Below are 27,117 nucleotides of genomic sequence, written 5' to 3'. Positions count from 1 at the left end.
TCATATAACATCAACAACATATACAATATCACATAGCAATGCCCATTTAGAGATGAATTTGAACAAATTTAAAGTCATATACAAATAAAACCAATCAAAACATTTAGCAAAGATATTTTAAAAAATGATTTAAGAAAAAAATAAATGTAAAAACTGTAAATTTAAGAACTGTTGTCATGCCACTACCATATTTCTACTTACTTGTTTAAAATACTCTAGTACCATTTCTATTACATGCAGAGATTCTAAGTGCTGTAGCAAATAATTTACTGCAGCCTAAACAACATTTCCCCATAAGCGATAATATAAAATGCAAAGTGCTGACAGGGCAACCGCAACTTCAAAAACGGTTGAATATTATTTTCAATTGCCAGTTTTTACAAGATGGAGTTTTTATTCAAATTTTTTGCCTGCAAACTATCGCTCTGTCTGTGAAGGCAATAGTGGGGGGGCTTGAGGGGTGGGAGTTCAAATGCTAATATGCAAGTGCGAAGGCAGCAGGAGGCATGTGCAATGGGCCATAGCACAGAAATAAAGCAGCTGGCCTCAAACCTTTTTGCTTTGTGAGCATTTTTAAATGGAAAAATAAAATGTAGATACATGTTTGGACCTTGGACTTTGTGCTTTATTTGCATTGAGTCAATTTGACTTTTTGACTTAGCCGGTAGAAATGACATGGCCCTTTAAAAACAAATTCTGCACAAGCTTTACAAGGCTTTAGAGAAATTAATTTTAAGAACATCTGTGAAGAGACGTGGACTTTAATGTCATTCTGTGAGAAATCAGTGGAGCTGTACTTGAGTGTACTTTTCGGATACAAAAAGAGAGAAATTGGAACACAACATTCCAGTGTATCATTATATAAGCAGGTTACTCACGCAGAGAGGTCACGCTGATCTGGACGTTGCGGGATCTCTTGCTGCGGTCGATGAAGTCTCCCGTGGGTGTCTTCTCCCTCTCCGTCACCCTGCAGATGTACTTCCCTGAGTCTGAAGGCCTGAGGTGCTGCAGTTTGAGCAGGTGCACGTTGGGGCTCTCTTTGCGTACGGTCATCTGTCCCGCTGCCTCTCGGGCCACATATTCTGGTCCCAGGACGGGCACGGCGCTGGGGCCCACCACGGCCACCGGTGAGCTGCTGAACACCCACGACACCGAGAAGAAGCGCTCGGGAACGTTCTGCGCCTCGATGGTGCAGCGCAGCTCCAGCGGCTCACCGGCCGTGAAGGACCGACGCTCCGTGCTCACCTGGATACTGAAGTCACGGTCTGCAGGGGGCGCAAGAGAGACACAGATCTTTCATTAGTATAGGGTTATTAGTTCTAAAAGAACAATGGACCATGAATTATCAGCACAAAAAGAATAAAAAAAGAATGTATTAATGTGATGGTAGATAAAAGAGACCTTCAATGCAAATAAATTACTTAAAATTGAACAGGATTATGGTGTGAAACAAAGATATTTCATAAAACATATGCACAGAAGTTTTATATTTTGTTTAAGTATTTGAGCAAAGTCTCATTTTTGTAATACTGAGTACAGTTATTACGTTAAATAAGATAAGCTTCAAACCTTCAAACTTTCCAAATCAATTGTGTTGTACTTATCCACATTATCCTGGTCTGCAATGATATCATACTGGGAAAATAGCATGAGCAAAGTGCCTCAATTTCAATAAGCGTGGGGGGGTAGGATTACTCTGTAGGTATATATGGGCTTAGTAAGGCTTAGGTTGAACAGTGTTTAGAACATAAGTCCTAACTGATTTTCCAGATTGCCTTGGCCTGATAGTACAGCTTTTCCTGTTCCATGACAAAAACCAAAATAAAAATCAAATGTTAAGCCCAGATTAGGTCTTAAAAGTCGAATTTGCCACTGCCTTAACCAGCCCAGGTAACAGTAAAAGTGCAGACAGGCAGGAGGAGAGCAGAAGAAGGTCATACGGTGCATCGCTTCACTAAAATGCTGATCTTTCAGAGAGCCCCTTGCGGTTTCACCTCTGCAATAAAAAACACATCTAATTAAAATTCTCTTCAGCTACTCTATGACAGCACTGCTTTCTCCTGCCTCCTGCTTGAGAATAAACACTACTTTAAGCTAGCTTCTCCCACTATTACGTCTACTATTGTGCATGTGTGTCCTGGCGCGGTTTATTTGCTGTATTAATTTGCAGATGACGAGCGCAGTATGGATCAGAGCCGGCTGCTTGGCTTCGCAGTGAGGTGCAGGCCCCCGAGCTGTAATTACAAAGACTTCCTGTGAGAAAAAAAGGCAGTCTAGTGGGAGAGTTCAAAGCCTGTTGTGGATATAGGGTTCATTATGCAGCCGAACATTAGACGGGCCATTGTTTGCACACATGCGCACATAAACATTGCACAGGGCAGATTGAGCACTTCTTATTCCTCTGCTCTATTTAGGGAGCTAAGAAGGGAACCAAATTATATAATGACACTACTAGTTACTCAAGAGAGAACAGGTGTGCAATAACAAGAGAGTTGGTAGTTTGATCTCCAATACTAACAGGTGCCACAACCAATGTGCACCTGAGCAAGGCATTTTACCCCTCTTTACTACAATGAATTCTTTACTATTTCATGGGTTGCTGAAGTAAATCCATGAAACTAAAGCAACACCTTGTTGTGAGGTAAATCAATTCTATCTCTATTTACAGTGGGTATACCATATAACAGATCTCAGGCACACAAACCACTCTCCCACAATTACCCCATATATAACATTAATAAGATTTGCACTGAATCTATATCCAAGCTATGAACTCATTACTAATGTAAATGCAGCCGAATTTCTGCTCAAACATATACTTAAAGAAAACTACTCTTGAATTGAAGTGACTATTTCCATATATAACCTTTTATCCTCAAATGAAAATTACTGCTCTAACTTTAAATTGCTGGTCCTTTTGTCATAGACTTTAGCCCTGCCGGAATTCTCATTTATGACTCAGAAATGTTCACTGCCTATGCAATTTCCTGTTGTCCCAGGCTAACCCTCTTGCTTAGACTTAACACAACTCAATATCTAACCACATGCTGGCATAAAAGTAGTTGTGATTATCTTTGTAGCCCACTATTGTTCTTGCATTATTTATCAGCATGAATTGTGGAAAAGTAATCACAGTAACCGCATTGTAGCACTGGGGTGAGGAGAGCAGTTTCTTATCTGACAAACTGAGGCAGCCGGATTAGTGCTGAAAAGACAATGCACTGTGACATTTTAAAAAGTGTTGTCGAAGTGCGCTTCAGATGAGAGTGCCTTGACCCGCTTCAGTGAGAATGCAGTGTGGGGAGTAGACAGTCAACAGTCAACAGATGCAGAGGTGGGGGTGGTCTCACAGCCTGTGCATATGGAAGTGTTTAGACTCAGAGAAGGACAACTAATGTAACCAGAGGGAAGAGAAGAGGAGGAGAAGGGATGAAGGCAAGGGAGGACGAACAAGACTGCAGTTTGTCTTTGGTCTATATGTTAAGTGGTTCTAAAAGGAGGGTTGGGATCTGGAAGTGGCTTGTGGAGAGGTTAAATGTAGACTTGGTGATCAGGTTAATTGAAAAATCCAGCATACGATACAAGCCAAAGTGCTGAAGGGCGTTGTGTGATTTTAAGTTTATCTGCCATGTGGTAATAAAGGCTTTAAATTTTTTGTACTTTTGGAGTACCTTAATTTTTTTCAACTTTGTATTTGAGGTTGGTCCTTATACTGAATAGAACCAAAAAGACAATTTTGCATCTCTACACTTCCAAGTAGCACAACTGCCCCTAAATTTTAACAAGATAATGAGGCTAATTCAAGTCCCAAGCCCAAAGCACAAAGGGTTTTGTAAAGGTTTTGTAAGGTACAGGTTTTGTAAAGCTCAAAATCATAACAGCAGTCGCCTCTCGGGGCTTAGCAGGATCACTGATATAACCAAGAGGAAGTTAGAAAATCAACAGAACTCTTGAAGGAGAACCACAGTGAAGGAGAGATCCAGTTCAAGTCTGTAAGGCCAGAGCCCACTTAAGAGTAAGGGACAGAGGGGGGCATCCAGGATAGGGTAGGGGTCATCAAGTCTGGTATTGGGTTGTCCAGCCAGGTGAGGGAAGGTGAGGACTACATGCACATTTTCAGATGCCATAAATAGGGAATATAATAGTAAAAAGGCATGAAAAACACAAACATGTACAGTATGTCTTGATGTTTGGTTGGATTATTCTGACAATGAGGTGATACATTTTAGCATCCATCCATTTTCTTCCGCTTATCCGGTGCCGGGTCACGGGGGTAGCAGTTTAAGCAGGGACTCCCAGACTTCCCTCACCCTAGACATGTCCTCCAGCTCCTCCGGCGGGACCCCAAGGCGTTCCCAGGCCAGCCAAGAGACATAGTCCCTCCAGCGTGTCCATTTTAGCAATCTATGTAAATGTGCTCAAGTTTGCCAGATGTTTTTGTGGACATTTAGGTACAGTGCAAAAGTTTGAACGTAATTTCTATGTCTATGTGTATGTGACAGCCATAACTGTCTCAGAAAACATGTTTTAGATTTTATGAAGGTCATTCATTTCTATGGCACTATTGACCCAAGCTAATGAATGTACCCATCTTTTAAATTGATTTCACTTTTGTGTTTATAGCGTAATATCAAAACACTCAAGAGGACAAAATGAGGCTTGGGAAGTCAATAAAGGCCTGCAATGGACTTTGAAGGAGGTACTAAAATTTGTGAATCAATTTTTGTAGTCGTAATAGTTTTACATTATAAAATGGACTACATTTTAAAGCTACACTATGCAACTTGCTAACACAGAAAGTAAAGTATGTATACCAGAAGCCCCAAGTTATCTTCATGATTTTATTTTGAGGCAATATTTTTTAATGTATTTCTTTCTTTCCACATGATGTCCTCTCTAACCAAGCGTGGTATCCCATGTGGTTGAATTAACATTAAAAAGTTGCATAGTGTTGCTTTAAGTTGTATTTCATATAATGCGCATAGTACTATTTTACAATGGAGACATGCTCTATTCCTCCCCAGGGCTTTTACTCTCATTTCTCTGTCTCTCCATCTATCTAACTACAGCCATATAAGCACACAGACAGGTGTGACATCAAATATACATCACCCTCTAGGTATAGCTCGACTCGCTTCTATGTAAATACAAAACAAAGGCAAGAAACTACACACATGCTCCCCAACTAAATCATAACCGCAGCCTCGGCAACACCATATTCTCTTTGTCACGCAACAACTCTCCATCCATTATAGATTACAGAGATGGAGTGACGGAGGGGTGCAGCGGGTGCCGACTCTTTTGTCTCCTCCAAGCAAGTCGACAAAACCTGTTTTACATCCATCTATACTCTACATGTACTACACTACTGCACGGCTGAACAATTTTGGGTGTGTTTGCGATTAGATTTGCAATTTCAGTTTAAAATCTAAATTAATCCAGAAAAACTGTAAAATTTCTAACTTGATTTCGATGCTAAGGAATGTCATTTTCAAATTTAAATCATAGTACTTTCTTTTATATTCCCATGTCGCCTTATATCTGTGAAATCCCTCAGTCGTCGAGGTAGGCTCCATAGTGGTCCATGGACGTATACTCATCTGTGTGATTTTATACATGTGGTTCAGATAGATTCTAAAGCAATTCATTTCTGTCGTGTGAATGTGACTTTTTAAGTATCGATGCCTGCTCAAATAAGTATCTAGTTTCAATAGTAGTTTTAGTATAAAATTGAAACTCTAATCCAGAAACATTAACATTTACAACATCTGGAATATTTTCTATTCAACTAATACAATAATCACATACATTTTGGAAAGGTCAACACTACAGGTTGAGCGGGTTTTATCTGTAATAATACCCCATGGAGTATTGTTATAACGATACTAAAATTTAAAAATAGATTTTGGTACAATATGGTCACGTTTTATACAGCGCATTTCCACCTTCAAGACAGTCAAAGCGCTTTATATCAACAAACAACTCATCCATTCATCCATTCATACCACTGACACTGGGGGAAGGAGGGTTAAGCGTTTTGCATAACAACAGTAATCATCTGCGGGAGCTGGAATTGCACTGCCAACCTGTGGGTCAATGGATCGGACCGCTCAGCCAATGATCTTTTTAGGATGAAAGTGGAACTCGAACCGCCAACGTTTGGATCAGTGGATACACACTCTACCAACTGCACTACCGTCACTGTCTGCTACAAATTTCAATACAATAACAATAAAACATACAATGATGTAGTGCATATAATCCAAAGTAATTTTACACACAGGATAAGTAGTTTCTTTCATTTTAAACTATCCAGGAAAGGGCCAGACTGTCTCCCAGACCACAGTAGGACAATCTCACTCGGTGCACAGCAAAAGCTTCACACAATGGCTTATACTCATAATACAAGTCAGAGCTTTATCATAAAAATGTTAAGTGTGTTTTCAACATTGGAGTTTACAGTTGGCTTGGTTTGGTTGGAAGCTCATGTTTTGCCATAGTTAAAGTTAAATATTTATACATCCAATTGCATTAACATACTACACAGGTCATGAGCAAGATTTCTGTCATTTTCATTGTATAAGTTGCTAAAGCACTTAATTAAAAGTCTTATAACACAAATGTAAATGCGGTAATTTGACTCTTTTAATAAACCATTTCACTTGGATGGATGCGATGCAGAATGACCACAGTGCACAGGTCTGATGTTGCTCACAGTGGCCCATGGGACCGCTCAGGGAGTTTGTGTGTTTGCTCAGACTCGTGAAAAATTAGAGGGAACATTGATCACAACTGTCCTCCGCAAAAATATCCTACTACACTGCACTGCTTTGTTGGGGGCTTGAACTTGTACCATGAAGTAATTTACTGCCACAAGACACTTTCCACTGCGTGCTGCCATCGTTATTGAGCTGATAGCAGGGCAGTTTATCAGCCGCCAATGTGGCTGCTTCTTGAAAGACTAGAAAGAGATGCTTTTTTGCAGAGAGGAGGAGATCGGTGCAGTGGTGAGCCGCCCCAGTGGTGTCTGGGGAAGCCAGGACCAAAGCGAGGAGGGAGTGGGAGGTTATCTGAGGTGGTGAGGAGCCATCTTTGTTTCAGCTCCACTGCGCCTCAGGGCCGACAGTTTATTAGATCATTATCACAAGGCACGCTCTTGCATCCCACATACTCCTCTATGTACTCGATGTTACACACTTGACCTATTGTATTCCATTACATTCCCGACCTACTCTCAAAAATGCGCCATCGTAAATACAAATCTATGGAATCCATCTTGTGTTAATCTTCCTATTCCTGTTCAGAAATACTATAAAAAGAAGCTGTAGCTCTGTATTAGCATCTGTAGCAGCTCAACTACAGTTATTTATTCAAGTAAGTTTTCTGCTGACAACAAAATGTCCATATTATTATGTAGAAAAAACAAAAAAATCACAGATGCAATGTTCAAATGATCTAACCATTTGTATTCCAGTTTTTTCTCAATGGTAACGCTCATGTGCGAGTTTAAAATGTGCATTCACAAAATCTTGACTTATAAAACCAATATGCCTCCTAAAAATGTTCAAGCTGGGTATTAGAACGCTCTACATTCAGATATGGTCTCAACAGTTTCTTCTATTCAGAAATAAAAAGGAAAATCAGGTAGTTCTTGTTCAAATGGTCACAGCTTGTTTAAACAGTTAGAGTGTAATTTTAGCAGTGCCAAAGTCCTCACCTCTGACTCACTGTGCTGTTTGTTCTGTATGTGATTTCCTGATGTCCTTGTGTAACCATTTCCCTCTGCATTTAGAGCGATTTGATAAACAGCATATTTACATTTGTATATAAAAAATGTCTCTAGGCTTTTTACCACATTTTGCAATATTCTTTGTAATGAATTGGTGACTCCATATTGACATAGTTAACAATAATTTAAATAATTACAACCAAACCTAATTTAAAATGTTTCGTAACTTAAAATTATTACAGACAATTTCATTTTAAAGTGAAGGTCCTGGTCTGGAAATGTTGGGAATCCCTGATGAATAATGTGCATAAATATTACAAGGTACTTTCATTGTTTTCTCTCAGGACCGATGAGGTTTCAAAACGTCCTACCAAAACAAAAATATTCTTTATGTATTGTAGGATTTTTTCAGTATTGTAGTGGTGCCTTTAATCATATCCAGGCATAACTTGTGTTTTCTGGTTGATTGCAATAAATCTCGCAGCTCCAACATTCTCCTACACAGTTCCTTGACATTATATCTTTCTATACATACTCTGGCCACTTTGTATTATAGAGTGTCACAGCAGTAAAAACTCCTTTATGTTTTTGGATGTCAGGGCCATATGATTGCCATTGGAAACGGCGCCATTTATGCAAAAGGCATAAGTCTGTTGAGTGGACGCCTACACAGTTTAGAGCAGCTCCAATGCTTCTTGGATGTGCTGTAATGTTGCTCATCAAACAGACACAAATACAAAAGTGGGGGGTCTTTGGAGGTTGAGTTAAGCCCTTTTTAGTGAGATAATGAGCTTAGTGCCAGATACTCATCGGTAATCACAGAGCCAAACCCACAAGTGTGTGCAAGTCTGTCAAAAGGAGAATTTTTAACAATGATGCTATCAAAGTGCTGCATAATTGAATTGCAGTACAAATATTTGTCATTTAGAGGCCAGTAATTATAAGCAAATCAAAATCCTCGGAAATAGCTATGAACGTTTTTGGAGGTCAAACTAGTTTTACTGCAGTAGTGATTATGACAAATACATAGCTGGAATTTATAAATGCTTTTTAAACTGACATAGCCTTATGATGGTATACTGCATGAAAAATGGATGTAAGTTACTGTACTAATAGTAATAGTTTCCATCTTACAAAAGAAGTGATTTGACTTTAAATAAAAAAGTCGAATCACATCTGCTGTTTGTTTCGCTATCTACAAAATCCAGACACAAGATCTCAGCACAGGGAATTAATAATTAAGTCTAATCTTAAAAATTGGATTTTGTTAATACCATGATTGAAATACTGGCTACACTTAGACTAGAGATTCTTAAATTAAAGGCTTATTAGCTTAAATACATTAGCTATAAAAAGGTACAAAAATAAAACGTGACAACAGTAGAAACCCTTGGCCCTCACATTCCCCCGTCCTCACCAGTGGGTTGAATGCGTAGTTGGGTCTTGTCGCTCTGTTTGCGCGTCATAGCGAACCAGCTGTCGTCGGAGTCCTGGATCCACTCGGTCGCCTGGCAGTACAACAGCCCCTGGTCGACGGGCTGCAGCTTGTGAATGGTGAGTCTGTACGCTGTAGCACTGGTCTTATCCAATCTCAGGTCCCCCGCGGCCATCCTCTGTCTGTACGGCCCGCCGGAGCGCAACACGAAGTCCCGCGACAGGGTGACCAGCTCCTGAGGCGGGGCAGAAGCGTCCTCTGGAGAGCGCAGGTACCAGCCCACAGACAAGTGTGTGTGCTGAAGGGTGCTGCGCGATACTTCACAGGTGAGCTGCAGCGTATCCCCCTCCACTTTAGACAGCGTCTGTGCGGCGGCCGTGACCGTCAGGGAATCGGCGATAACTGCAGAATAAAAGAGAAGAGCAGGTCAGAATTAAGTGCCGCAGCGAATGGCTAAATTACACTTTGAGGAGAGTTGTGGAGTTAGATTTATGACTCGAGGCAGCTTTTAACAATGAGTTTGTTGGGAAAACTAAACACATTTTAGTGGGGCCTTGACTTTGTTCCTGACATAAAATCACAGAGAAAAGAATGACCAATAATATGATTTTAATGTGGAGAAGAGTCAGTGCAGAATAGTAATGCTGGATTAATGCTATGACCTGTGCATCCTTTACAGATCGATAACAAAAACTAATTTAACAACAGCCATGTGATTTACCTTTTAGTCTAACACAAATGAAACTTCAATACTTTCTGGACTTGTTGACCATAAGAATGTTTCAAGCAATTTACAGCTCATTATGTATTTATCCTCATTCAGACAAAGCAATACAATCCAGCTCGTGTGGCTAAATGTGATCAGCCATTATACAAGGCCTGAATGGTCTAAAATGAGTCATAATAGATCATAATGGAGGTGTATGCGGATGTATTGGGTCTTTGTGGAGGTGTGAAGGTACGAGTGGTGGCTTACAATATGCCAGGTGTTACACAACAAAAAGCAAAGCACTCAGTTCACATTGTAACACTGGAGGTAATAACACAGTAAACGTGGCTCTTAATATTGATAAAAGTAGAGGAAGTAAGAGGGTAAAAAGGCAGTTTGAATGCTTGTGCAATGTTGGCAGGACCATCCCATATTTGAAAATGAGTCAACTGTACACAAAAGCGTTGGGTGTGAGGGAAAGCCAGTACTTGAATACATCGAATGGACACAGTTAGCATTTTGAAGTACAGTACCATACCTTTTTTGCAGACAACAAAATATCCTGGCTCATTCTGCATAAAACTGCTAACTCTGTAGTTTAGATGTTTCTTGTAGTAGTGCGTCAGTTCATATTCCAGGCTTTTTTATCAAATCTCCTGGAACTTTGAACGCAACTCTCAATGTATATCAGAAAAATCACAATCAGATATTTTTCCCCAATTGTTCATGTGGCTACATTTCATATTATTTTGAGTACGTTGTAATGTAATAACAAGAGTGAGCAAAAATGTGTTTCCGAAATAACAATACCTATATAAAAACATATATATTGCCATGTTGCCAACACTATGGCTGAGGGCAATCCGTTAACATTCTGAATCATGTATTTTCCTATAAGCACATCAACACTGCAATACCCTGCTTGGTGACAGCTACGGTGCCAAACAACTAAGGTTTCTATTGTACGAAGGTGACTGCTCCCTATTTTCTCTTCCATATGACTTTCTCATGTCAGCCTTACACCGCTACAGTAACCCTTTCTCTCACTCTCACGCGCCCTTACATCTTCTGCCCCTGATTACATCCCATATGATTTTTACTTTTGTAAACATTGTATTTTTACATGTTGGCACCCTTCCCATCCCATATAGACCATACTGCATGCTTTGATCACGCTCACTGAACATACACAATAATAAATAATGGCTAAATAACTAATAATATTTACATCTCAAACAGGACCTGAATGTGATGCCAGCTGGTGGGAACAGTGAAGATTAAAAACACAAGTGCGAGATTGAAATGTAGACATCAAGGTGCGATTATTTCACATGACATGATGGATACAGAACTACATCTAGTGCTTTAGAACACTCTCTACAAGAAGAAAAGGGGTATTTTTAGATGGACAGGGATGCATTGTGCCAGAAAGACAACGGTAATAAAAATAGAGACAATGGATGGGTCCTAAAACATCATTCATAAATAATAGCCAAAACAAAAGGTCACGATAAATGTATTTCTAGTATGCTTGTATGCTTTTAACTCGAAATACTAGCAAGACGGTAAAACTGAACACTATCTGACCACTCAAACTGGCTGAGTCTGTAAAGTTTCTGTTACTATTGTGTACTGAAAAAGAGGGTAAAATGGGAATGTCTGTGTATAATAATAATTTAAGGGCAAAGCAAAGTTCAAACCATGTCCAAACTAGTTTTAAATCACTAAATTATGTCAAAAATGAAGCTCGCTAGATATGCAACAAGATGAGCAACCAAGGTCTGAACTAGGACTGAACCAGGTCAAAACAGGAACTAAACCAGGACTAAACCGGGACTGAACCAGGCCTTCCGTGCTTAGAAAGAGCAAACAAAAGTCACTGCATCCTTGGACTGTGCAATTAATCAAATGTTAATAGAAATTGAGTCATTTCTCATTGTCAATAATAATCAAGTTCACTACAGCCAGTCCTCTGTCAGCAGAAGCAGGAGGTTTGGAGCAGAATTCAGACTTTAGCTTTTTTATGTGTTGTTATATTTGAGAAATTAATACAGAAAGTCATTTTATTAGTTTTAAATTATCAATATGCGAAAATGTAAGTGAACTACCAAAGAACTTGAGTATCTCAATACATCAACCAAGGTATCACTTTTACAGTCTGTATTATGACTGCACCACAACAATACATTTGAATTCACAGGAGATAAGATTCAAGCATTAGGACTACAATGGGATAAAACGAATAGAGGCAACAACACGCCATTCTTGTACAGCAAGGAAAAGACAGAGATTTACCAAGAAGCTGGAAAATAGAGAAAGGGGCTTTGTACGGGTTTAGTCTAGTGGAGTGTTTTGCCCAAATGTTTCGGCTACTTAGGTTCTTAAGAGATTTCTGTAGCTGAATGTTGAGGGTCAATGTGATTTCTTCACAGAAGCTGTATAAAAACCAAAGCCTTACTCAGAGCATAGTATATAAGGACTTATTGATGTGTTTTTCTGGTCATGCTAATCTCGCTCGTGTGAAAATGAGACGCAGATGGAGCTAATGGAACAAACAAAGTGGAACAAAGCCTGTGTGGGATGAGAAGAAAGACATAGGTAGATATGGAAGGCAGGGATAGGTAGGGCTGACATCTGGTTAGTGGGGTTTAACTAGACGATCAAAGGATGTGACAATGGAAAAGCAGAAGAGGCAGGGGGAGAATTGGCCAATCAGGTGGATCACGATAAATGCAACACTTATGGCATGAGAATAGAAACAGTGTGGATGAATGCGCTGTGAAGCAAAGGTGTGGAGAGAAATATAGTCCTATTCTGGGAGAGGGATTTGTTAAAAATACTATAAGAGTGGTTTATACAGCAATATACTATTATGATTACACATTTTATACATTTATTTGAACAAAAAATAGGGGCCCTAATCAGTTTGTCTGATAACCAGTTACATTCATATAAGTAACAAGGAATTGACCAAAAAAACTTAAACTAGAGCTAATATTGAAAAGGCGAACATTTCTAAATAAATGCATCTTAAAAACATACTGTGTATTTGACATTTGAATGTTACTTTGCGATTTGTCATAGTCAGTAGTGTGTCACAGCGTGGTTAAACTTATCATCTGACAAAACAATTCAGATTTTCAACTAAATTCTGGGTTATGCTGAAACTTTCATGCATAGAACAGGCTGCACATAGAAAACCTCAACAAAATTAAAACTGATACCTGAAAACTACAGTTAATATTTTGATCTACTGTCTTCACCCCACATTTAAGTAGTCCAAGTTCATTATTTAGTTGTCAATCTTACAATGTCTGTGGCTGCAGCAGTTTTATAGGGCTGAAAATTGCTGCACGTATCATTCAACACCATCTGTAATGAGACACTTCACTGTGAGGCAATTTGTTGGTCAGGGTCAGTTTGACTTGTCTTTATGTCTGAAATAAGCCTATCATTTTCCAGTCCAGGAAAAACACCACTTTAAATGGAGCAGTTATTAAGTAAATTGTGCCTAGACTACTCAGCATTAATTGTTGTTTTTGAGTTAAACTTTAGGTGCTGACTGGAGTGACTCATTATAAAGTCATTATAATCTTTTGCTATAACATAAGAGCAGTCCCTGGATGGACAATTAAAAGTACTGCAGCTCCAAGATTGATTCCCAACTTGTGGTTCAGACCCAAAAGATTTGAATGTGCAGCTGATAAATTGTTTTAATTTGAAGTAGAGTATATGAGAACGCAAGAACAACCTCAAAATTCTAAAGGATAAATATTAAAACTGTACTAAAATGCATACGGCTTAACTCTAAAAACTAAAATCCAATTCCAAATTAGGTCTTAATGAACCCAGCGTTGCCAAGCTATTCATTCAACCTCGAGTGAATGGCAGTGTTGCAAATAGAAATGCAGTTACCACAACAACACACCTACGCTACAACCTGCCGTCACCATAGCAACCCTCCCACAGGATCACGTGACCTATGAGAACAGTCATATGGTTACTATAACAACCACACCTCCCTCCTCGCACGCTGTGATGCTGTTCGTCTGCCACTCGCTACACCTATGGGGAGTTGAGAGTGTTAAAATGGCAAGTGCATCTAACAGAGATATTTCACGCACTTCATCTGCTTCTCCCTTGGGCCAATCAGATCGCTCCAAATCTGCAAACTGGGAGGAACTAGCCAATCAAAGTGCACAGACACAGACATCCCGCCCTTACCCTGTTGACCCCAATCTGTGCTGGATTGACAACAGATTGACATGGCATTTCGCAGCAGAGATCCACAAACGCATAGCCTGTCGCAAGCTAGCTGTGGAATTATCTTTTGTTTACTGTACTAATCATATGCATAATTAGCGTGCCTGTGCGGGCTCCATCAGAAACAATGTTATAGTTAAAAGTATATGCATATCTTCCAGCGCCTTTAGATCTCGCCACAGCGGATTTCACATACACAAACATTCAAAGCCATTCCTTAGAGAAATTGCAGATAACATTGTTTTGCTAATTTATCCCACTTGCCCTGGAAATGATGCCAACTGTTGTGGGCACAACTGATGATAAACAAAACACTACACAGCACTCATTTAGCATTTAAGTGACTAATTGAATAAAAGCTTGTTGACATAAATGTTCTGTCAGTTTCATGTATTTTGTTGTGTTATTTTAAGCCAAAATCATTAACCTCTTTTAAATTGGAGAGTAAATACTTCCTCTTCTCTACCATTCAGTTTTAATATTGGGAAATGGTAATAATTGCAGCTAAATATGCTACATGCAACCTTCAGCAGGATACGTGACTGACAACTGGTTCCCTGTCCAGCCAGAACCACACGCTTTGACAAAACTTTATAAAGAGGAGTAGGTCTGGAACCATATCCAGTTCCTGTCTCACCAGTTTCAGAAGGCGTGATTGACAGATGGATAAATCAATCAGGGAGACACATGAGGGTTTACAAAAAAACAACACTTAGGACTGAGAAACAGAGCGGATTTCTGCAGAATCAACAATCAAAGCACCAAAGGTTTATTCATCCCAGGTAAGTTGTATAGTTTGTTCTGAATGATACTAGCCTTTATAGAGATTTCTTGAGAGACACGTGTTAGAAATTAACGTCTGTGGTTGGACTGTCCCATGTTAGCATTATGGTTTTTCATGCTCTGTGACCTGATTCCAGACCCTTTCGGATTTGAACAGAATCTGAAAGTGTCAGGCAAGAAAACTGGGTGTCTAAATAGATTTTTGGCAACCCCTAATTGTACAGTATCTTTTAAAAATGTGTTCTGGACCAACAACAAAAACTATTCGAAAAGCATCTTTATTGACCCTTCTTAAAAATATAATCAAAAGCTAATCTTTGGATTGGTGATATCTTGCTAACAAAATTACCAACCAGCCCAATACAAAAACGTGTGTAGAACTTCTAACAGGTAATAACTTTACACTTTGTCTGTATTTATTGCACACCAACCAAAGGGGCACACGTGAAACAACTAAGTGCTACACAGACTCAATATCGATTGGTCCATTCGCTATATAGGCTCCACTATAAATCTGTGCTGATCAATAACATGATTAAATTCAAGTCAGGTAAGCAAATGAATGCCTTGCTGAAGGTGAAAAGGTGGTTACGGCCTGTTTTTCTATAGTACTTCACAAATTAAAATGTTTTTGTAGAGCGACCATTTCTCTAATCCAATTCACACGATGAGCTAATTAGTCTGTGGAGATTTCTAATGCGCCACAGAAAAAAAATGGTTTGTTTGAGTGACACACAAGTCAGCAATCCTTAATAAATCTTTTAAACATACCGCACTACCTCAGCTACATTTTGTGCTTTCATCTTTTCCCTTCGTGATCCCAGAACTCTCCTCCCCAGGCCCTCTGAAGTGACTGACGCTTGTCGCCTTCTTGAGCTGCCCTTTTAAGTCCAGTTACACCGGCAAGGAAGTGTGTGTGTGGTAGTGCAAGATGGAGGGGAAATGATGGAAATATTCTGATCTCTAATACACTTTACATGCAAACTTCTTTGACCTATGCAAGAAGTGAGCAACATCAAACTGCAGTGTTGGAAGATGTGTTTAAAGTTTTAGAAGCAGTGAGAAAATTCAGACTTATTGGGTTGGACATGTGACCAATTACAGTGGAATCTGAGGAGAATTGACAGTTCTCCAAATGTTACCTTTGCCACATGTTATCAGACTCAAGTGATTGGCCACAGTGAGGCTGAAGATGTAGCGTGTGATGTGTTTTACTGGATATTTTACAGGTACAGTCAGGTGATAACTGACAGGATCATTAAAAGCTGTTTTTCAAACACATTATGTTTGTTTTAATGAATCTTTGATGAATATGATCTTTTACGATAACTTGAGAATGCTGCAGCTTTTTTCTTTATTTGAAATTGATGTCCATGTGACATTCTTGATCCCATCATGGATCAGTTTTTGCTCATTTTTCTGTTGCCAGGCAACTCCATCAATCTGGAGATGAAAATACACGTGTGTCCAGGTCCAAGTAAACTACTGTGTCCACTAATCTACCGCAATGTACAATACAGCTGCAAATAATGACCAAAAAACTATGTGACATGTTTTCAAAAGAAAAAAAATTACTAGCAAAGGCAGCGTCCAGGAGAGATTATGATGCTAATGAGCAACAGAACAGAAAAAGCTATGTGTAACTTAGATATATCTGTCTCCACCTCCTTAGGACTTTTTATATTGTGAGTCTTCTCCAAACTAGCGCTGCTTGGCTCTTGACTGGTGTACAGTTGCACTAAGTGCTCTGGAACATAATGGACCTAAGTGGCTGTGTTTGCCTGTGTGTTTCTGCAAAACAAATGGGCATTTGGCGAAGCCAGGAGGCCAATTATTGTTAATTACTCAGAGAAATTGAGAACAGGGCTGTGAGGGGAATGGAGAAAGTGAGCACCCCTTGAAAACACTTCACCCGTCATGTGACCTCAGGTTTAAGAAGACATCACAGAATGACCCATCAGCACATGAAGCTAGCAGCTAAGAGGTATATAAAACACAGATGTGCGTACACCTGTGCTTTAATACTCATGATCCATTATCAGACCAGTCATATCCGCCAGGCTTTGTTCTGCTGAGAGCTGTTTGTGAGTCAGGAGCTGAAGAGGTTCAACTGGGACACTCATAGAGAAGAGGAGGGCGAAGTGGGAGGAAGTGGAAAACAGGGATATGTCGACAAAGAGGAGCAGGACAAATAGGCCGCCTTGTCCAATCTCCTTTAAAGCCCATGCCAAAAGAACGCCAGCGTGTGCCCAGACTCATTACACGTTATGCAGTCAACTTCACAGTAGTTTCAGAAGAATGGCCGCAAGCACAAGCGCTATCTGAAATTACATATCGTCGCATTACACCGCATACTTTCTTTTATTTCTTCAGGATTATAGACTTACTAAAGCCCATTTTAAATGCAATCTAGCAACAAAGACCTAACAATACAGGCCAAGTAAGTGTTAAATTATGTATTATTTTGTCTGTTATAGGAGAGAATGACATTTGGAAAGACCATGTTTTTGGCAGATCCAATTAAAATGCCACATTTGTCCTAGAAGTGAGAAGTACACCGGCCGTAACCTTACAATCCACTCAGTATGTGCCGGACATATGGTTGATGAAAATGAACATGGGGACAATAGCTGGAGACGGTGCCAAAAAGAGGCTGCCCCATTAACACAATTCATCTGACTATTCACTGAGCAGCAATGACATTATGACCAGTGACAACTGATAATACAGGTCATCCTATGGTCAATGTGTTAGAAGCAGGAAGAAATGGCAAGCAAATGTTGATTTTTTTTTAGTTATGCTGCCAAAACAAAAGTAAAGCTAATTGATACCAAAACTAGCATTCACACTAGACACTCATTTGAAGTATCAAGAGGGAAAAAATATAAATAGAGCCAGATTGGACATCTTGTGAATAGTTTTACAATTGTCTTGAACTTAAAAGAATTCTAATTTCGCTGCATATATTTTTCTTCACATAATGGCAAGTAGGCTACTATAAATGTGTTGAGAAAGAGCAAAAGTGTGATGGTGCGAGACAGAGAAATGCACTGGAGATTTCTTTTTACTTAACTAAAGATACAGACACTTTTCTATTGTTCTGTAGAAATCTCAGTTTAAAACCATGTGGACCTGAAAACATGCCTGAAACGCACCCTTAAATGCTGCAATTTTAAATGCTTCTAATCAGCCTCAACATCAGATTACGCTATTAAAAACAAGAGCTCAGTTAGTAGTAGTAGCAGAAAATATGTCCAGTGATTGTGTAGCAAGGTTGTCAGAGCTAAAATAGACATGAGGGAGGCTCTTAAACAGGGAGGAAAGGAGCGGGTGGAAAACTGACTCAAAGTACTGTAGTGTGGGATCAGGAGGCGCAGCGGGGGTACATCTATAATACAACACATGCACATGATCAGATAAGCCCCCATCCAAATCCGGGATCCAAGGTGCAGCGCTGGGTGGATGTATTTGTCAGTTTTTCATAGATCTGAGTGTTATGTAATACAACTGTAAGAGATGTTGGGATCTCATGGACGCTGTTGTGCTTATGTATTCACCGTGTTCTGATGGCTGCGCTGGTGTTGTCATGAGGCTCTCTGATGTTGTGCGCTGCTGAAATCTTTATGGTACAGACGCTGCTGAAATGTTTTTGGTACACATGCATGCTAGTTTGATTTGCAGTATATACAAAAGCTTTAGAGTGTGTCAAAACTTGCATGATCATCACATCGTAGCCAAGACTGACCTGGGACTGAACTCAGAGCTAAACCTGGACTAAACCAGGACCAAACCTACATTAGGACTCAAACCGGGCCAAAATCAGCATGAAGAATAAATGTTTTTTAATATATGCTTGCAATACTAATCTATTTGGTGGCTACGAAATAAAACATTGACCATTACATTGACAAACAGCAAGAACAGCTGATTTGTTTGTCTATATATAATACATGACAAGTCCTGATCAAAGTCACCGTATTGGTTCATATCAACATTGTACTTTGATCCTGTGTGTTTATGTTGTGTATGTATGCTACTACTGCCAGCGCAATCACAAATCACCCCTATGAAAAGGAGGGAAGATTTTAATTACTGCCTCTGATGAGATGTAATCAGGCTGTGAGCAGAAGCAGCTACTACCGCTCCCATCCACGTTGATGCTGTGTATGTAAAATAATGTTAATAATTACTGGATTTCCAATGAACACTAATCTCTTCTTATGCACATCGTTTAAAGAACCTATACAAATTAAAACTTATTTGGCTGAATGGAAACAAATATGGCGTCTCTCTAATCTGATCAGAAGGCTTTTTACTCCGTCCTATCCACGCACACTGCATGTAATGTGGTAAAAAAATGCTGAAATGGGAAGGAGATGGGTTATGGTGGGAGGATATATGAGAGATCTTGCAGATGTCATTATGAGATTTGGAGTGTGGGTCTGTGTGGTCCTCTTCTGTTAATAGAAGAGAGCAGGACAAGTGCCTCTCCACTAATGCAGAAGTCTGTTTTGTCGGCCTGTCATGATAATACATTTTGAAGTGTGATATATTGTTGAAGTAAATATAGATAATAAACAATAATATTAAACAAAATCAGAATTATCCCCCCCAAAATGTACAATATTGTTAAAAAGTATGAGCTGCTTCAGTAGTTAGTTTGTATCTATAACAAGTCAGAAAAGTTCATAATTCAACCTTCTACAGCAGACATGTCAGACTCAGGCTCACAGGCCAAATTTGACCGTCAATATAATTATATTTGGCCTGTGAGATCATGTCAAATATGTATTAGAGCTGGCCCACCGGCCGCAACAGTGTAGTGCATGCACCTCTAATACTACGAATCCCACAATGCTTTGCAAATGCATTGGTGTCGGCCCTCCATCACTTTTGTTGACATTCATTAGCATCTGCTACCTGTCACCTCACTCAAATTTAATCCACCCCTTCTGAAAATTTTTTTTCAATAAATATTTAGTTTGGCCCGAGACTTAGTGACAGTTTTTGGCCCTCTGAGTTTGACGTCCCTGTTCTACAGCCCAAAGCCTCAGCAGCATTGAAGGGTCAAATGCAGAGGATTCATTTCCTTAAATGGCAACAATACAGTAATCAATCAAGCCATCTTTATTTATAGAGCCCTTTACAACCCTCAAGATGGGCAAAGTCCTTTCCATAAAAATCAACAGTATAAAAACATACAAAACATTAAACAATGAAATAAAACACATTGTGCAAAGTGTAACTCAGAGTTGAAAGTCAGGAAGTCTGAACTTTACTCCTATCGTTAGGGGAGTCGATGGGGCGGGGTACAACAAAGAGGTCTGTTGTCCTGGGCCTCACAGTCTTAGGGCCCAGAACTAGACCTTCCTCCTTCCTGGGCGGGAGGCACATGTGAGGCTTCTTGCCCTCAAATTTCTGTCGACGGGCCTGCTCCCAGTCATAATTGTTTATATCTGGGAATACTGAGAAGGGATATAGTTCTAGTCCTCTACGTAATTGGATAACCCTCAACTAAACCGGCTCAAAATCTGGAAGAAGAACACATAAACATGAAGTCTGTGAAATCCCTCAGTGGTCCAGGTATGATCCACTGTAAAAGAAAAATTTAAATCTGTCAATTGGACAAAAAGTTGTAGGAGTGAAGACATTTTGCTGCTCATCCAGGCCGCTTCGTCAGTTCTGGTCAGATTACTGGTAGACACTGCCCCAATCAGACCAGAACTGAAGAAGCGGCCTGGATGTGCAGCGAAACGTTTTCACTCCTACAACTTTTTGTCCAGTTGACAGATTTGAATTTTTCTTTTACAGTGGATCATACCTGGACCACTGAGGGATTTCACGGACTTCATGTTCATGTGTTGTTCTTCAAGATTTGGAGCCGGTTTAGTCCAGGATTATCCAATTACGTAGAGTGACAAAATCACAAATGAATGATCTGGAGGAATTCCTTTCCATTACACAAGTAGCCTGTCTGCACCCAATTATCACTTGAGTGTTTTTCACAGCTTCCATTGTCACATCCTCCTCGTCGCGCTCTCCAAACATGGCCGGACGTGTTGAATCAAGCCCCTGTCAAATCTGCAACACTGTACAATAACCAGTTTTTTTTTATTTTTTTTATTTTAAGACGTAAACGGTAACATCTGCTTTTTATGTGTCAGAGGGAGAGGAAGGCAGACAGGGGAAAAACAAAGGAAGCCCCCCTATGGATTTTAGAGCTCGTTATAGACAGAGGTGGAGGAGAAAGCAGGAAGTGTCTTGTGATTAGCCGTGCACCCAAACACGCAAACAAGCACATCTAGTGTATGTGGAGAGCTCCAGGGGACAGCTGCACTCTGACACATGCTGGTACAACACTGATAGAGGTAACTGCAACTGGTTTACTACAGAGCTGTCAATCAAGGCAATGCGATCTCCTGTTCATTACTACTACTACTTACTCTCCCAGTGGTCCATATTCAAGTTAGAATCATTAAAGACTGGTTCAAGTTAAGCCAGAGTTAAGTTGATAGCCAGACATGTAAATAAAAGTACTCATTACAGTCCAAGACAAATTATACATGATTATTGACACCATGACCAAACCAGTGAAATTCTTAATTCACTTTAAAGTAGATCACCACTCCTCTAGTATGTGACCAGCTTTAAACCTGCCATCTGGATGATTTATTTTTATTTTTTTTTAATAAGTAGATGATAGATATGAAACCTGTTTTCCCCTCCCCTCCCCTCCCCTGTGCTCTCTGGTCTTCTTTAGACCAAATCTGGCAGCAGTAACATAGGTAGCATTTAGCGGTGTTATGTGAGAATACAACAGGGGCGAGTCAGCCAATCTAATTATAAATTAATGTGACACAAACAGCCATCTACACTGTTGAGTATAGACTGAATAGAAACAAATTAATTCTGTATTTAAGAATTTCAAGCTTATTATAATTATATTGTGACCTTTCCATATCACTTAACCAAATAATAATAATACAATTTCTAGTCAATTAAGTAAGTTCGTTTGGGTGAGAGTACTCAAGGCTGTCACAGTAATTACGATCTACTTATTTCCAAGTAAATTATGTATGAATAACGTTTTGGGGGTGGATTCTTCTGCAGCAAAAATATCACACTTGATGATGTGTTTCGACAAAGGTTTACGTTACACTTTTCACCGTCCATGTTTAGATTGGTTTAGGTTCTAGATGAGATGAGATTCCTGCTCTGTAAAAACCCACATCCATCTCAGAACCTCCAAACAGCACTAACTCCTTCTCTGCATCTCTGCCAGCTCCACGAATCATAAAAACACATTGTAGTAATAACACTAAGCAGACATCACACGCGATGATAATATGAGTATTTCTGAATTCCATAAAAATGCCACATATAATTACTATTCATATGCACTGTGATTTGATTGATGCCTTTGTGATGGTGTCAGCTCTAACAGTGGAGTAAAAAGCAGTATTAGCACACTGACTCATCCCCAGATGCTTTGTAGTAAAAATGTGAAGAGGTGTCGCAAATAATTCGGAGACATCTGAATAAAAAAGAGACAGCCCATAATCGCTATATTACAATTAGCCGTGATAAGTTAGTAACATCATTTAAGCTGTGGTTTCCTCTTTGTCTAATTTTAACTCCTCTTTGGCTGCGTTTCTATGGCACAGGAGGAGAGTTCACTGGGAATATTGGCTTGCACCCTTTGACGACAACAGCACAGCTAAGGTGTAAAAGGCACACCACAGAGCAGTGCATCAGGCCACTTTGACTTGAACCCAAATGTAAAAATAGAGCTCACTATTATGGTGTGCAGCACATCAATGAAGCTTAATAGTATACAGAATAATTATATTCTACAGCAAAATGTTTAAGAAAAATGTCACTCTGATCTTATGCTTCTTATGTGAACCACAATGAGGGCGACAAACATAAATATTTATTTTTACCACAACAGGGAAATCCCAGTGTTGCAGCGCAAAGTTTAAGAGGACCAGGGGAATAGAAACATGCAATCAAAATCAAGTAAAAAAAAACTATTTATACATACTTAAATCTAACACAACTCTGTGCAAGGAGAGCAAAAATACAAAGCAACAAAACAGTTATGTACAAGTGGCTATGACTATAGACCTGTCATGATAATTACTATATTGACTCTATATGAAAGCTTTTGGGTCTCAATTTTTTGTGTGTATAATTTCTTTGTAAAAGTGGCGAGATTTGAGGTATTTTTGTTATAATACGATAAGATTGAGCTGCAGAGGGTTAAAAAAAGTAACTTCTGTGGGTAATTACTGCTTCATTCTGCTATTAATTTGTTGCAGCTCATGCCACTTAATGATACTGCATATTTAAAAATTGTTTACTGGGATTGGGACTGGGATTATCTTGTATTATTGTTATTGTATCAGTGGCATGAAGTATTTTCAATATTATGGTTTATCACAGTACATCTCTGCAGTGATATATCATGCTTCATAATGTGTTATTGTGACATGCCAATATGACTGTGTCCTATCCCATAACTGTTTATCCAAGAGATGTTCAAATCCAGAAAGACGAGGTACAATCTGAGAGGATAGAGTATCTTTTCAGAAAGCTACTGTGAGAACCAGCCTAAAAACTCAATGTGTCTCTATTAGAGGTATTAACTTATGGAACAGCCTGGACGAAACATTAAAAGGCTCCAAAACAATTTACACATTTAAAAAAAATCTATAAGTCCAGTATTAGAGGAAAATATAGAGAACTAGAACAAACCATGAAGATTACTTTATTAAGTATCTGTGTAGGTATATCTAGATGTATACCTATATGTGTGTGCATATCAACATGTGTTCATTGATCGTGTACAGATGTGTATAAATATCTTCTGATTTCTTACATTCATGATAGATGAGTTTTGTTTTTTTCTGTAAATAGATTTTCTGCCATCTTGTGTTCAATATGTTAAGAGGGTTAGGCAAAATAAGTAATAAACTTCAGCCTAAACCCCTTTGTTTGTAGAATAACTGTTATGTGTTATTTTTGTGATATTCATGAATCAAGTAACATGATTACTTTCTTCGGTCAGTTTGCATTATCATTAAACTAACTAACTGACTAACTAACTATGATTTTCAGTCATCTTGGTATGAAAATATCTGCCTTAATTTCCAATGATTCACATTATAGCCTGAGGCTTAACTGCTCTGTTTTAAATTCTTAAAGTAGTCACAATATACATAATATTATAATTTCTTCTAAAACATTTACGAAAGTATATGAGAACTCCTATATTAGCAGACTGAGCAGTACCAGTTGTGCGCAGTGTTATGTCTTATGTTAATATGGTGCTCCAAGGACTGCCTGGTTCAACTTACACTTTCTCTACTTTAAAAAACTAAAAAGAAAATATTACACTCCTTTCGACATCTGCTTCAATCCAAATTGCGCAAATACACAAATATAGTTTGCATAAATAATTTCTCGCTCAATATTTCAAAACAACCATCAGATCACTCTATGCAAATGATACAGTGTGTTTGGTAAAGTCATTAAGCGTGTATTATGAACTATTTGAGTAACATTATTCAACAATTCCCCAAGCAGAAGTGAATCATTGCTTGAGGGGACAGCAGACAGAGTAGCATCATTTTAATAGACACTCCATAAATAACGTTAACAGAAAAATGCGTTGCGGCCAAAAGGAGAAGGCGAAAATGTCAAATGAGACTTGCAGTTCTGGTAAACAATAGGAGATAGAATATATATCACCAGTAATAAAGTTTGGACACGTCTTGGCGGAGTTACTACTTTTTCACACATTCATGCATATTTTATTTGTGGATACGTTATGGAAAAATATGATTCAGTTGAAGTAAGGTCAGTGAATGAATAACTGTTAAAATTGCCGTCTGCATTTTTTAGTGGGCTTAATGCCAAATATGATATCAGTGTCCACCTTCTAAAGCTGCTTTGGTAGCAGTATAATCGCAATAAACCGCGCCCCAAAACGTTTCCCTTCGGCTAGCAACTTTCATAATTTTTAATAAGCGCAAGTGTCCGTCTACGGGGAGGAGAGGAGGATCTGACAAAAGCAAAAAAGTGTGAGAAGAAAGAACAGAAAAAGGACTTTGTTGAAACGTGTGACGCGGTTTTAAAAGGGTGTTGTGATAAGCAGAGGATCCGTCTTGAGCTGTGGCTTTCACACATGAGACGCCGTTTACACAAAGGCAGCGTAGAAGGATTTAACACTATTACTAATACGCAACACAGACACACGCTATATGACAGACTTGAGCCCGGCCAGGAAATGAAGGCCAGGGAAGATGGAGAGAATGACGGAGATTAAAAAGCAAGGAGTGAGGAGGAGAGGAGAGAGAGGGAGAGGAGAAGAGGTGGGAGTTTGAAAGACAAATCTCCCTAAGAACGCTTGAGAAGAGCCCATGCTATCGCTGAGTGAAATCCTTTAAAGCATCAAAGATTTAGTCATCACGCCTAAACACATGAAATATCTCCCGCATGCACTACCCCTCTGCCTCTCATCCTCTCATCTCCACCTGCTGATGTGGGCCACCCCCCTCTCCCCACCCCTCCCTCCACGCAGTCTAACCTTCACTATACATACTACGCATTTACATAAACAGCAAACGCACACAAACAGCAGTGAACATCGTGACCACGGGCAACATTTTTGTTAACAAGCATCGCATTACTATATGTAGGCTAAACATGATGGCTCGTTTTGAACTTAAAGCAGAGGTTTAAGCTTAAAAATCAATTTTTCAGAGCTTTTAACCATGATATAGTTGTTTTCTTTCACCTTTTACACTCTCAAAGTTGTATTGGGAATGATTCGTGCATGTTTGTGCAATCTTTAATCACTTATTTTCAAGATGCCATATTGCCAATCAACTCCCATTTTCACCGCCACAGGCATACGCCCACTGCTCTCTACTTACTTCGTTCTCCAGTTTTATTTTCTTAATTGGTGACACACGTGGGATTCGGCAGTGATGTGTAGTCATTTTGGTGCAAATGGAAAAAATCCGTTGCTCGCTAGCGTGATCTGCAGCTATCCATCGGAGGTTTAGAGTGTCGTCGGCTTCCTTTGTAACATGGAAGTTGGCAGGTGGATGAATATTGCAATTTAAAATGTGCAAATTATAACATAATCTATGACACCCATGGATCATTATAACTATAGAGCACACAAAAGCACAATGTATTCTTTAAATATTTGAACAAGTTAAATATTGATTGCTAACATTTTGAAAACACGCTTTCTCTGACCACTTTTTAATGAACTAAGGCTATGACAATTCCAGTAAATTAAGGTGAAGGTCTGAATGGCTCGTTTTGGACATGGTTTTGTCACATCTGCTTGAGCACCAGTTTGTCATTGTGAATTATATAAATGTTATTTAACAGTCGGGTGTGTAGCAGAACAAAATAGGACCTTGAAAACTAGAAAACTTGCTCTCTTCTCTTGACCTTGGGACCTAGCCGTTATCAGTTTTGTGATTACTGTCCAAGCCCTAGTGCACATTGCAAACAAAGTACGCAAAAATATATAGCCACAGAGAATTGATTCTTGCATAGGAACACTATTTTTCCTTCCATTCCATATTTTCATTGGATAAAAAATGTCATTCCAATTCTCTGTTAGCATCTTTTACACTCTTACATGTTGACTCAGACTTAACCAGGTTTTAATCCCTTAAAGGTGCAGTTAGTAGATGATGACCGTTAATAATACGGGGTCAAAAATACCAATTGAAATTCTCCACATCAAACTTATATCCTTAGGGAAACAAATCAAAGGGCTACTGTAAACACACCAACTTCTAAAAATATTGCTTTTAGAAGTTGTTATTATTTTATCCTATTGAAAATCCATCAGCAGCGCGTTATGTTCATCTTCACTGTTTATGTGGATGCACTCGAAGAAAACACGCTCCCCTTGACCTTGATGAACCAATGATGAATCTACACACAACACAGAATCCAAAAAAAAAAAAAAAAAGCCAGAGGAATAGTTGCAGAAGAGTGGTCTTAATTTTTCAGTCCAAAGCTTGCCAGAATTTTCAATCATTAAAACGAGAGAAAAGCAGGTTGGAAACTTGGCACAAGACGGAAACACAAAGCAGGAACAGTACATGTGCCAAGAGCAGCACACGAGCAGGTCTTTAAAAGGTAAGACTATCCAATGTGTTAGAG

General features: G+C 39.2%; 1 protein-coding gene across 1 annotated transcript in view; it reads right to left on the bottom strand.

Annotated features, from left to right (window-relative positions):
* Nucleotides 1–27,117, bottom strand: part of igsf3 (immunoglobulin superfamily, member 3) — a 108,061-nt gene that overhangs the window by 37,153 nt on the left and 43,791 nt on the right. The window contains exons 3-4 of the mRNA XM_033987240.2: nucleotides 9,147–9,566; nucleotides 879–1,265 (exon numbers count right to left, since the gene is read on the bottom strand). Coding sequence (XP_033843131.1) covers nucleotides 879–1,265; nucleotides 9,147–9,566 — 807 coding nt within the window. The remainder of the gene's footprint in view (nucleotides 1–878; nucleotides 1,266–9,146; nucleotides 9,567–27,117) is intronic.

Source organism: Periophthalmus magnuspinnatus, chromosome 21 (genome assembly GCF_009829125.3).
Source record: "Periophthalmus magnuspinnatus isolate fPerMag1 chromosome 21, fPerMag1.2.pri, whole genome shotgun sequence".
Lineage (NCBI taxonomy): Eukaryota > Metazoa > Chordata > Actinopteri > Gobiiformes > Gobiidae > Periophthalmus > Periophthalmus magnuspinnatus.
This window is presented reverse-complemented; position numbering and strand designations above follow the sequence as displayed.